Here is a 13,680-nt window from a genome sequence, read left to right as displayed (position 1 = left end):
TTTGTCTGCTACTCCCCTTCCCTTCACAAACAGGTCTGTGTTTTGTATTTTCTTTCAAAACCAGGGGAAAATTAAAAATGTTAAGAGAGGTAGACTGCCTTATAAAAACTGCCTTTTACTGCATGTTTCCTCTCATGCTTCAGAGCACCACTGTTGGACAAACAGGAAAGAACAGTGAGGTATTTGGAAGTTGGCATGTTTCCACGGCGCACTGGGTCATACTTCTAATACGGTTTAAAAATTAGGTCAGTTTTTAAGATTTTTTTTCCTGATTGATAATTATTGAAAGTTTAGAAAATAGAGGGAAAAGTATAAAGAAACTAAAATCACTAGTAATCTATCCAGCAAGACCAGTCAACACATTTTGGTATTGTTTGCTACTAGTCTTGTTTCTATTTTTAGTATATTTGATCATTCTATAGGATTTTAGATCTTGGTTTTTCCCTTGTGGGCTGTTTCCTCAGTCTTTAAAACTTCTCATAAGCCATTGTCAGTAGCTGCACAAAATAAATTTGAGTTAATTTCCTGAAGAAAAATCTTTGATGGTCTTCTGAGATTCCAGATAAAATCTTCTGATAAAAAGTTACATATTTTAGAAATGAGGAACATGATAAAAATTACATTGAAATTACCTAAAATCCCAAGTACCATTAAACATTTTGACTAAATATTCTGGTCTCTCTTCTGTGTATATATACTTTTCAAATCTGAATCATATCTATCTATATTTTGTGTTACAAATATTTTTAGCATTTTCCCTCTGCCCTTAAAAATTTAACGTTGCTCCATTATATTCCATATTCCAGAATTTAATATGTTGAACATTTAAGTTGGTGGAAAATGCACACTGTTATGAATTAGGCTATAATGAATGTCATTTGTTCATAAATCTTTGTGAAGATCTTCGACTTACTGCCTTACATTAAAACCTCCCAATTTGACTGGAAAAGGTGGCATTATGCATAACGTTCTCAAAGCGAGATTACAGAGTAATAATTCTTAAATGAACTTAATTGTTTACATTTAACCTCCCTTTCCTAAGAGCTGCTCCTCAGGGTGGGTCTGTTTGGCTCCTGAGAATTCTACCGTCAGCCACCAGTCCCCTTGTAATCTTAGCTCCTGATCCTTGTAGTGATGCTGTGTTCATAGCGTGGTTTCCTATGTTCTTATGAAATAACATATGAAAACAAAAGTATCAGCATAGGACTTCCAACAGACCACAGGCAAGTCATTTAAGTTTTGTGGCCTCTTAGCACCATTTAGATGCAAAATCCTATTATAGAGTAACTGGTAATGGATAAAAATGTACACAAATAAGCTTTTCTGATAATGTCTGGTATGTAAGTGCCCAACATACATCATTTAGCTCACAGGGCCAAAATGAATATAGGTCATCAATGCAATATGGAGAAGCAGAGAAAAAAAGTTTAAATTTAGTTGCTGATTTTGAGATAAACTGATGGTCCCTAATTTTTTTTTTCTTAATTTTTTTTTATTGTTTATTTTTGAGAGAGAGAGAGAGTGTGTATGTGAGCTGGGACAGGGACAGAGAGAGAGACACAGAATCTGAAGCAGGCTCCAGGCTCCGAGCTGTCAGCACAGAGCCCAATGCGGGGCTTGAACTCACAAGCCATGAGATCATGACTTGAGCCGAAGTCAAGACACTTAACCCACTGAACCACCCAGGAGCCCCACGGATGGTCCCTAATTTCACCTGTTTTGACATCACAGTGTTTGATGCATTTTGGTGCATTTGCCATCAAGTACAAGTTACCTAATCTTCCAGAATCTTATTCTTTGACTTTTTATCTTGATGATGGAGAGGAAAAAGACATTTACACATAACTACTTTAGTTTTTTTCCCCTTAACTGCCTACTTGGTGGGAGGGGCAGGAGCAGGGACTGCCTGGAGAAACAAGGTATAGCGTAGATTAAAGTTTACATGTAACAAAACTTGTCCAAATTTGACTTACAGAGGTTTTGCAGCCTCCGCAGTAATTCTAGTTCCAGAGATGTTGCTACATATCTTTACTCGTTCCTTTCCTAAAAAATTATTACCTTCTTATCTTCTCTTTCTGCCTAAAAGAAAGATCTACTCTTTGGCCTAAAATTTCCCCAAGCCAGGTTAACTAGTCCTGTATTTCAGCCTGGGTTCACATTTTTAAATTTAGTTTAAAAAGGAAAGTAAGGGGCGCATGGGTTGCTCTCAGTCAGTTGAGCATCCAGCTCTTGATTTGGCTCAGGTCATGATCCTAGGGTCACACACAGGATTGAACCCTGAGGGGGGCTGCTTTGCTGAGCATGGAGCTTGCTTAAGATTCTGCCTTCCTCTTCCCCTCCCCAGCTCACCCACGTGCTTTCTCTATTTAAAACTTTAAAAGTTATTTATTAAAGCTGTGTTAGTACTGTTTTAGTTTATAGGTGCTAAAGAGAAAGTTATTTAATATGTACCTCTAAAATTTTTTAAATATACAATGACTTTAAAATCTGCCCCTATGCAGTTGGTTTTTTTCTGTAAGTAATCTTGCCTAACCTTTTTATATTTTTTAGGGGTTAACACTTATAATTGCCTGGTTTTTTTTAGATTTTTGAACAGTACAGCCTTTTTCATGCTAAAGTTTTGCACTCTGAGATAGTAACTTCCCAATTTTGCCCCCAAACTGGTCAGGTGTGATTGTTTTTCATATGACAAATGAACTCAGGAGCCGTGTATAATCTCTACAAATACACATACACACAATTTGATACCATATATTAAGGATATTTGATCCTTTCTCATATTGTCTTCTAACAAGTAATTTAAAAGAAATTTCTTTGCAGTAGTTTACGTAAAGACGTAATTAAGCAATGTCAAGGACAATGGAATTTAATTGATTGTATTATTTAAAGGTGTCTTTTATTAAAATTTTAAATGCTTAAATGCCACTACTACTAAATTTAGGTGACTAAAAAAATAGAAGTAGATACATAATACACTACCTCACACTGTCCTTCCCCAAACAGGCTGGATTATATCTATTTGATTTATGCACTGTGACTTTTTCCTGCTGTTTTCCATCAACCTTAATTGTGAAAAATGGTGCCATGTTGCCCTCTTGATATTATTTTGGAGATCAGTTAGGTCTTAAAGCATCCAGATGCATACAGTTCTACACATATCTGTAGAATTAGCTCACTGAGGTCTGCTGAGCAATATTTTTAATTGACTTACGTGTTCTGTGGGAAAAGAAGAATCGTAAAAAGTCTTTGCAATTGCATTCCTCTCTTTGCTGGGCTCTCCCTTGGGATCTGGATGGATACTTGAGCTATTCAAAGTGTCAGCAACTCTGTTAATGCTGGTAGTATCTGGTTGACAAAGAGGAAATGGCAACAACTGAATTTTATTCTCCAGGCACTCATTTTAGTGACTGAACTTGTTTTTCTCTGATCCTATCTATGCTTTTGTATTTTAAAAGTAGCAATTTCTATTTTTTTATTTTAAACATTTTATAGTTTACATTGACGTTGCTCTTAATACACATTAGGCATTTCAGTTCAGAAAATATATTTTTGCTGCTTTCTAAAACCTGATTTCACATTAAAGTGTGTGAAATGGTATAAATACCTTCTAAAATAGCAGTTCACATAAAACGTTATCCTTCTTCCCTGGTTATAGCGTTGCCACAGATGAAAACATTTATATGAAATGAGCATCTTAGAATTCAGATTAATGGGGAAAGTTTGAATCAACTAAAAGTCATATTTATAAAATACACTTAAAGAAATTAGCCACAGTAAGAAACCCAACAAAGGGGCTGTCTAGTAGGGATCACTGGAATTTAATAAATAGATAAAAATGATTTTAGATCTCTCCCCTTCCATCCTATCACTGATACTGAAGACCAGCCCCTTAACTGATAGCACTTGACTAACCACAGCATTCAGCAGATTCAAAATTAATGGAATCTGAAGTTACTATATTAGAAAAGTTAGGAAGTTTTTATAGTTCTTGGTGTTTTCTATTTTTCCCTACATCGCTTCTCCATTTATGCTAGTAAGCCTGATACACTTCATTTTGCTTTTAATTCCCAATTTTTCAAAGTTCTGTAAGTTGCCTTTTAAAAAGAAGCCTATTAGCTCTGAGGGCCATTCAGAGCTTTCCTTGTAATCTGCATTGCTTTAATGGGTCTAACTGCATACTGTTAAACCAGAAAAGTTCCCTTAAAATCTGAGAATATCTTTAACAACTGCCCTAGCTTTGATTATGAGACTATTAGCAATAATCTTAAACTATTGTTCAAGTTACATTTGTACAGCACTAATATACGTTATGTAGTATATTTCTATTTTTAAGTATTTTTAGGGGGAAGAATTTCAGATACAGAAAAATAAAGAGTATTGAACCTCATACCATCACCCAGCTTCAACACCCATCAATATTAAGTCGTATGTAGTTCATTTACTTCCCATTTTTTTTTGTTCTAGAATATTTTTATAAAGCAAGACTTGGACATTATGTTATTTCATGTGGTGGTTAGAATACACTATTCTCTGAAATAACATTGAATGTTTTAATATTGGTACATAGTTAAGGGATTCCATTTAAAGTGTTTAAGTGACAAATAGCAATGATCTGAAATGGATTAATGTTATACCTCAACAGTACTTGTAAAATGAAGACCGAGCCGGATTCTAGTGCTAGTGAAGGGTCAGCTAAAAGTAGAAAAATTAAGGAAGCGGTAGAAAATTAGGGGAAGCAAGGGAGGGAAGGAAGTTTTTTCAGTACAGAATGGAAAGGAACAAACATGCCCACTGGCAGAAGCCTTAGGGACAACTTCCAGACTCCAATTAGGTAGTTGTTCCTAATTTAAAATTGATGACCAGGGCTTGTACTCCTTTCTGCTACTTCCAGTTCCTTGAGAATTTTTTTTTTTAACCTCCAATATGTTTGTGCACTTTAGTTACATGTTGATATTAGTGGCTCAGATTTAGGTTAAAAGTCCACTTATGTTTAAAAAAACCTTTCCTACTTTTACTTGTATACATACATGGAATATTTTAGATTTAGGCAAAAAAACCCAAAATGGTTTCATTTGAAACAGGATCAGTTTGGAGACTATTAAGAATAAGGAGTAGAAATTTAAATTTTAAAAGAAAACCTAAACATTGTTTTTTGTTTTTTATTTTACCTGGGCCAGTATCCTTCCTGGTATCATCATCATTTTTACAAAGTATCACTGAAACCATATTTTTGTTTTCTGATGGGCCTGTTGGTCTCTCCTGCAGCAACAAAGGAGTGTTAGAAGTTGAAGTGCTCAGTGTTTGACTTTCAGTTTGATTTACTTTTGACCAAGGACTGGGGTCTAAGAAATTCACATATACTGGAATTTTCTCAGTTTTTTTATCTGAACTTGAAAGATCAAAGGCAGACCTTCCACTTCTGTTTACTAAATCTCCAGATGGCTTTATGTGAAATGAACATGATTCTTCCAGCTGTCCTTCACTGTAAATTTCTCCTGAAACAATGTCATTTAATGACTCTGTTTTCTCTGTATTATTTAACAATGTATGCTGCCTTTCATTAACATTTACAAAAAGGAAGAGGTCATTTTTTGTGGCTTCAGTTATCTGATTCTCATCAATCTGACTCTCTTTATTGGAAAACTGTATTTCTGTAGAAGTTTCTGTAGGAACAGCCGTTTTCATGTCTTTGGCTTGTGCAGTATGTACATTCTCATTGTTAATCTGCAGATGGGAAATGGTGACACTGTTTTCTAAACATCCCAAACAGTTCTTTAGTTGACTAACTTGTGTATCATTCAGATTTTTCCATATAGTTCTTTCCCCAGGGCTTGAGTTGGGTTTTACCAACATACGCGTACTATTAACATTTTTATTTGGAGTCTTAAGTACTTTCAAATTATCACTAAAAGCAAATGAAATGGGATGGTTAACTGCTGTATCAGAGGAAATAGGTAGTTCAGGTTTCTCTGAAGTATCATTACAGATTTGCTGAAAAACTGAAGTTTGTTTAAATGGCAATACACTGCATCCACTTTTTTTATTTACCAGTTGCATTTGGTTTATTTTACATTGTTTATCACCTAACGTAACATTACTTTTATCCTGCAAACTATATTTCTGACACTGAGCAGGATTCTTTACATTTAGAGATGAATCCAGATCTGCGTTGGTTTGGTCACTATTTGGAATTTCCTTCTCTATGGCATTTTCTTGAATTCCTGGAAGCAATCTGAAATCTTTGAATGATTCATCCTCAGAACCATCTTTCTTTTGATTTGTATGGTGAGACATCTTATTTAAGATACTGTTAGATGATGTTCTGGTATTTTCAACTTCCAGGTAGATATCTGCATGGTGAAGATCGATTCTTTCAGTTCTTTCTAGGTGTATCTTTTCTGTTTCTGTCGATCTGTCTGCCATTAAAAAAGAATTGTTTGGTGATTTAAATTCTGTACAATCATTGTCTTTTTCCAAATGCACCTTGTCTTTTTTTTCTGAAGTAACTGCTTTTCTAAGGTCTGTAACATTCAAGGTTTGTCCTTGACTACTTAGTTCTTTTCCTATGCAGAGGGTTTTGCTTAGGGAGATTTCACTTTGATTTTCATCCTGAGGTATAGAAGGATCAGTTTCATTCTTGGAGCTTTTTTCAAAAAGTTGTAAATCTGTCATGATGAAAACACAGTAAATTTTTATATTACACACTAAAACCTGCATTTATAAGACCTAATGTATGACCTATTCTTATAAAACATATTTAGCCTTAAATGTTTTCGTTGGCCATTACACAAACATTATGACACCACTTTACCTAAATATTGAGTTCTCTTTGTCATATTTAGCATGCTAAATATTTTCGGCTCTACCCATGTTTTTTAATTTCAGAACAGCAAAAGTATTTTTGGTTTAAAAAGGGGCAAGTAAGTTGAGGGTATTGCAAAATGGTTTTTAGTCCTCTAGTCTGTTACACATCCTTTTGAGCATATAGTACAATTCCATGTAAACACACAGCTGAGTAGATGAAAATGAATTTATCCTAACAATTTAGACTCTAATTTCTATTACTACCGTGAAATGAAAATTTAACCAAGGCAATCTGAAGATCTAACTGGCTTCATTAAATGATTCATTGAAATCAGTCAGCATCACACCTAGCAAATAGAAAGGAGCCCCACTGAGCTATAGAAAAGGAAAGGTTTTAAAAGAGAATGAGTGGGAAAAAAATTATTAGCAAAGAATCCATTGTTTTAGTCAAGGTCACCCTCCTAACCGGAAAGAGGCCTACCAGTAGATTCTTAACTGCTGACTAGGAAATTCCAGGTTAACCGGTTAAAGGTTAACATTCCTGAGGGGTTGAAATTACAGTTTAGTTAGGTACTAAAGTCTTGGCTTGCTGACATTGGGTTCCTAACACAGGCGATTCCATTTTAGGTCTTTAGTTTTCTTTTTACCACTATCTAGGATCCAGAATTGCTAGCTGATTTCAAGACTGACAAGTTGTCACTTGATCATTACCTTCTAAGTATTTTAAAATTTTCGGATACTTTGGGGCAAATGTATATAGAATACTTAAAACATATTTTATTCATCTGGGTATTAACCATAGATGTCAAATTTTCTGTGTAGTTAACCTAGAAAGAATACAAAAGTCAGGACTTGAAGGACTTCAGTCCATTCATTCTCTCTACAACATCTCCACCAAGTGGTTGTTCAGCCTAGGTTTGAACACCTTCATACAATAAGTTTATGGTCTTTAAACAACTCTTTTTCAAGATAGACAAATTAGTAAATTACCTCAGTAGTTACACAGATGTCTTTTGAACTAAGTAAACTGTGCCAGGTCTGATTATCAGAAGGTTATGAATAACCCAGAGAACATGCTCCCCAAAGCAGTGAAGGCAGAAACCATAATGCAAAAAGCCATGGAGTAAGTGATTAGGGAAGACAGAAATGTAATTTTCCCTAGAAATATTGACTGTAAATGATAGTTTACCTGTCTTGACACACACAAATGAAAAAGTGTTTCTTCAGATACAGTATAAGATCCTTGGAGACTATAATTGGCATTCCCCTAAATTCCATAGATGGCCTAGCACAGCACTTTGACAAATCCTTTATTTGTAGGAGAAAAGGCAGGGAGTGGGAAGGCTCAATATATAAAATCAGAAAATATCAATATGTTAGGTTACCTTCTATTATGATTTCTATAATTGGGCCTTCTTTCTTCTCCTTTTCTCTGTGGTTAGTATCTGAACAACAACTCACAGTGTCTGTTTTTATTTCTTGCCCAGAATTACATTTCTGTATGATAGTATTTTCTGATTTTTCCGTTGACATTTCACTGTTTTTAGTATTTACTTCTGGAAGATTCTAAAGTAAAATGAAAAGATAACTTTCAGTGTAAAAATATACTGTTATAAAGCATAAGACATTTGAACAAGTTTTGCTGATAAAAGTGGAATCTGTTCCAAGTCAGCCATTCAGCAATTTCTATTTGAAAGCCAAATTTTTTTTAACTAAGCTTAATATACTACTTTATTAATTTTTAAAATGTTTATTTCTGAGAGCATGTGTGAAAGAGTGAGCGTGCACAAGAGCTGGGGAGGGGCCAGGAGGGAGACACAGAATCCGAAGCAGGCTCCAGGCTGTCAGTCAGCACAGTGCGCTAAGCGGGGCTCGAACTTACCAGCCTTAGAGATCATGACCTGAGCTGAAGTCAGATGCTTAACTGACTGAGCCACCCAGGTGCCCCAATAATACTCTTTGTAACAAGATCACTCTAGCTTCATTATGTATAGTCTATCATATTTAAACAAAATTGAGACCCTTTGATGTTTTCAAACATGCATTCCACATTATTATGTAATTTCACATATTGCAGATCATAAAAAAACCATCCTTTTATTAAAAGCAAAGTAGTCATGGCAAGCAACTTGTTTTCAGTGTTTGGTATTTTTATGTATTTTTAAAATAATTCAACCCCCTATATATTCAGCACTTGCTTCATGAAGCGCTGCACTAGGCTTTGGGATACAATGATGAACAACATAGTCCCTTGCTTCAAAAAACTCACAATCCAGTGGGGAAGATAGGAAAAGAAGTAACAATATAGATGTTTTCCAGGGAAAACAAATGGTATAAACAGATGCTTAAAAGCAAGCAAGAGTATATATAGTCTTTTCCTGGAGCTACTCATGATTCACTTCAGCTAGAGCTTAGACACTGGGAGAATGGAGAGAAATAAGGCTTGTGATAAGTTATGCCCAAGTCATTAAGGGTATAGGATGCTGAGGAGTTTCAAGAAGACCACTGAATGGTTTTAGACAAGTAACATCTGATTGGAAAGACCATTCTGGCTGCAGCATCAGGAATAATGTTTCTAAACTCACCGATTAAAACCTGCAATGAGAAATCAATGTTCTACAATATAGTGAGACACCAAATAATATCTACTCTTAATGGGATCCATTATGTTTTATGTGCACTTTATTTCATTTTTAAAAGAATACTAATTTCCACAAACCACTAATAGTCTGTGCACAGAAGTCTGAAAAAGAGACAAAGCTGAACTAAAGAGAGACAACATGAGACAGATGCATCAGAAGAGTGCCATAGTGTCGCAGTCCAGGGGGTAGCAAGAAAGATGAAGAAGTGAATAGATACATGAAATATTTACGAGCTAATCAGTAGGGCTGGGATGAATGGTAGGATACGAAGGGGAATCCAGATTAATTACAGAGTTCATGTTACAGAATTCAGACTCACCTTACGTGACTCGTGAATGTTATTTACTCAGCTAGAAAACAGGAGTAGTAGCAGGTTTGGAGGAAAAGATCATGGGTTGTTTGAACCTGTTGAGTTTGAAGAATTAGGAAGATATCAAGAGAGAGAAGTCTAATGAACATTTAGATATATGAATCTGGAGCTTATGAGAGGAAATTTTACCTGGAAATGTATATTTGAAAATCACTGGTAGATGGCAACTGAAGATGTACAAGTTGATGAGACTAATAAGAGTATATTTTGAGGGAAAAAAAAGAGGCTAAAGGATAAAATGCTAATAAAAAAACACAAAAGAGGGGCAGAGGAAGAGAAACTTGCAAAGGAAAAATCTGCAAAAGAGATTGACAAAAACAGTGTGGTAGTTACCAGGAGAATAAATTCAATTCTGTCTATAAAGCATGTAACTCATGGTTGCTTTATTAATGGTAAGAACATTATAATTTCCACTTTAAAGAGAAGCTTGAGAGGAAAAAACAGATGAGTGAAATATGATAGGAGAAAGGTATTCAAGGAGATAGTATCAATGTATTATCAAAAGGACTGAAAAATGTCCATTGGATGGGGTGGGAGGGGTGAATCCAGAACGCCCTATGTTGAAGGATTCACAGGAAGGAAGGAACTAAAGAGTATGAGTTTAGACCACTCTTTACAGAAACGACTCTACAGGGGGAAAACAGACTTATATTTGTATGAGATGGGCACAGGATCAAAAAGTTTTTTTGTGTACTTGGTGAAATGGAGAAACTTGCGAATGTTTAATTGTGAATGGGAATATATACACTAGTAATTCACAAAAGAAGTGTAACTGACAAGCATGAAAATGTTTAATAAAAAAGTAAATTAAAACTGATAAAAGGGATGTGGTGCCTGGTTTGCTCAGTCAGTGAAGCATCTGACTGACTCTTGATTTTGGTTCAGGTCATGATCTCATGGTTTGTGAGTTTGAGCCCCGCATTGGGCTCTGCAGTGACAGTGCAGAGCCTGTTTGGGATCCTCTCTCTCCCTCTCTGGCCCTTCTCTGTCTCTGTCTCTCTGTCTCTCTCTCTCTCCAAATAAATTAAAAACAAAATGTTTTAACTGATAAAGTATTAGAGTTTTGATGTACAAGTACTTTTGTATGTGGTTGCTGAGAGTATAAATTGGTTCAATCTTTCTGGAAGCCAGTCTGACAATATATGTCAAAACTAAGTAAATAAGCTCTTTAACCCAGTTACACTGTTTGTGGAAATTTATCCTAAATAATAAAAAAAAGTACAGAAAGATATTTGTACAGGATGTCCTATAGTAAAGGAATGTAGAAATTAATTATGGCATGGGAACTATGATATATGTCAATTTCTACTGACTTAGAAAGATATCCACTGTTTTGTTAAAACAAAACAAGGCAGTTCCTCAAAATGTTTATTATAGAATTGCCATATGACTCAGCAAATCCACTCCTAGATATATACCCTCAAAAATTAAAAACAGATTCAGATGGTTGGTTGTTAGTGTTCAAAGCAGTGTTATTCACAATAGCCAGAAAGTGAAAACTCAAGTGTCATTCACAGATGAATGGATAAACAAAATGTGGTATATCCGTACAAGGGAATATTATTCTGCTATAAAAAAGGACTAAAGTTCTAATACATGCTGCAACATGGATGAACTCTGAGAACCTTATGCTAAGTGAAATAAGTCAGACAAAAAGGACAAGTATTACACAATTACACTTACATAAAATATACATAATAGGCAAATTCATAGAGTCAGAAAGTAAACTAGAGGTTATTAGGAACTGGGGAGAGAGGGAAGTTGGGAGTCACTGGTTAATGGTTACAGAATTTCGGTTTGGGATGATGATAAAACTTTGGAAATGGTGAAGACTTCACAACTCTAAACTTATAATTAATACCACTAAATTGCAATTATTTCCACTGAGTTGTAATTTTACATCTCAAGAGAAACAGAAATGACAGAGATGATGGATTTAGCAAAAAAAAATTTTTTAACTATTATAAATGTTCAAGGCTTTAAAGGAAAACAACATGAATATAATAAAAAGAAAAATATACACCCCCCCCACACACACACATAAAAGAATCAAGTGGAAATTCTAGAGATGATATATACAGTATCTGAAATAAAAACTCACTGGATAGGCTTAACAGCAGATTAAACATATTAGAACAAAAGATAATTGGACTTTAGGACATAGAACAATAGAAAATCCCAATGGAAGAAGTGAGAGAAATACTGAAAAAGATGTGCAGCACCTGATAATCTGTGGGATATTTATCCCACTAGTTTAACATGTGTACTTGAAGTCTCATAAAAGGAAAGGCAGGGGATAGAAAAAAATCTGAAGAAGTAATGACCAAAAATCCTCTAAATTTGATGAAAACTATGGGGTGCCTGAGTGGCTCAGTCAGTTGAATGTCCAATTTCGGCTCAGGTCATGATCTCACGGTTCGTGGGTTCAAGCGCCACATCAGGCTCTGTGTTGAATGCTTGCTCAGAGCCTGGAGCCTATTTCGGATTCGTGTCTCCACTCTCTGCCCCTTCCCTACTCACTCTCTGTCTTACTGTTTCTCAAAAATAAATAAATGTAAAAAAAAAATTTTTTAAACAAAAAAATTTTTGATGAAAACTATAAATCCACAGATTCAAGAATTCATTCCATAATTCCCAAAGTAACCAAACCAAGGTACAGCCAGAGATTAAAAACAAAAAAATTTTTTAAAAACCCCACTTATAAAGAGGATGTGAATATAATAACTGTAGACTTGCCAGAAGCAATGTAAAGGAGAAACAGTGCAACAGCGTCTTCAAATAAGTGAAAGAAAAATACTGTCCATCTAGAATTTAGAATATCCTTTAAAGATTAGGGAGAAATAAATATTTTTCCAGGCAAACAAAAGCTGTGAGAATTCTTCCGTACGCGTGTGCGTGCATACACACACACACACACACACACACACACACACACATTAAAGGAAGTTCTTCAAGCTTAACCATAGGATACCAGGTAGAAACCTGGATCTACACAAATAAATAAAGAGGCCAGCAATGCAAATACGAGTGAATACAAAAGACAGTTTATCTGATTCTTTGGGTGCCTGGCTGGATCAGTGGAGCAGTGACTCAATCTCTCAGGGTTATGCAGCCTACTTAATTTTAAAAAACAAAAAGACATTTTCTCTAATTCTTAATTTTCTTAACAGGTAATTAACAATTTAAAATGAAATAACCGGGGTGCCTGGGTGGTTCAGTTGGTTAAGCATCCGACTTTGGCTCAGGTTATGATAACACGGTTGGTGAGTTCAAGCCCCGTGTCAGGCTCTGTGCTGACGGCTCAGAGCCTGGAACCTGCTTCAGGCTCTGTTTCTCCTCCTCTCTCTGCCCCTCCCCAACTCGCACTCTGTCTCTGTCTCTCTCTTAAAAGTAAATAAACATTTAAAAAATCGTTTTTAATTAAAAAATAAATAAAATTAGACTAAATAAAATGAAGTAACAATATATGGTAGAGTTGATAAAATATGTACAAGTAAAGTGTATTATAAAAATAACACAAAGACCAGGTAGGAGAAAATGAGAATATAGTATTGTAAACTTCTTACTAACCAGAGAATTTAAATAATAATTTTTAAAAATTTTGTTTATTTTTGAGACAGCATGAGTGGGGGAGGGGCAGAGAGAAGGAGACAGAGAATCTGAAATAGGCTCTAGGCTCTGAGCTGTCCGCACAGAACCTGATGTAGGACTCGAACCCACGAACCGTGAGATCATGACCCGAGCCAAAGTCGGATGCTTAATCAACTGAGCCACCCAAGTGCATAGTAATTTTTGAAAGCAGACTATGTTCAATTAAGCTCTAGAAAAGTAGTTGGCAAACTGTGGCCAGTTTGGAAATATATT

General features: G+C 35.3%; 1 protein-coding gene across 13 annotated transcripts in view; it reads right to left on the bottom strand.

The window, feature by feature from the left end:
• The window catches only part of CCDC73 (coiled-coil domain containing 73), a 143,149-nt gene that overhangs the window by 1,155 nt on the left and 128,314 nt on the right, over nucleotides 1-13,680 (bottom strand). For all 13 annotated transcript variants that reach the window (XM_077772853.1, XM_077772863.1, XM_077772852.1 and 10 more), the window contains 3 exons: nucleotides 8,190-8,370; nucleotides 5,169-6,665; nucleotides 3,212-3,345 (listed from right to left, as the gene is read on the bottom strand). In XM_077772853.1, the coding sequence (XP_077628979.1) occupies nucleotides 3,212-3,345; nucleotides 5,169-6,665; nucleotides 8,190-8,370 (1,812 nt within the window). The remainder of the gene's footprint in view (nucleotides 1-3,211; nucleotides 3,346-5,168; nucleotides 6,666-8,189; nucleotides 8,371-13,680) is intronic.

This window comes from Crocuta crocuta, unplaced genomic scaffold, assembly GCF_008692635.1.
Source record: "Crocuta crocuta isolate KB4526 unplaced genomic scaffold, BGI_CrCroc_1.0 scaffold382, whole genome shotgun sequence".
Classification (NCBI taxonomy): Eukaryota; Metazoa; Chordata; class Mammalia; order Carnivora; family Hyaenidae; genus Crocuta; species Crocuta crocuta.
Note: the sequence above shows the minus strand (reverse complement) of the source record. Positions and strands in the feature narration are given on the sequence as shown.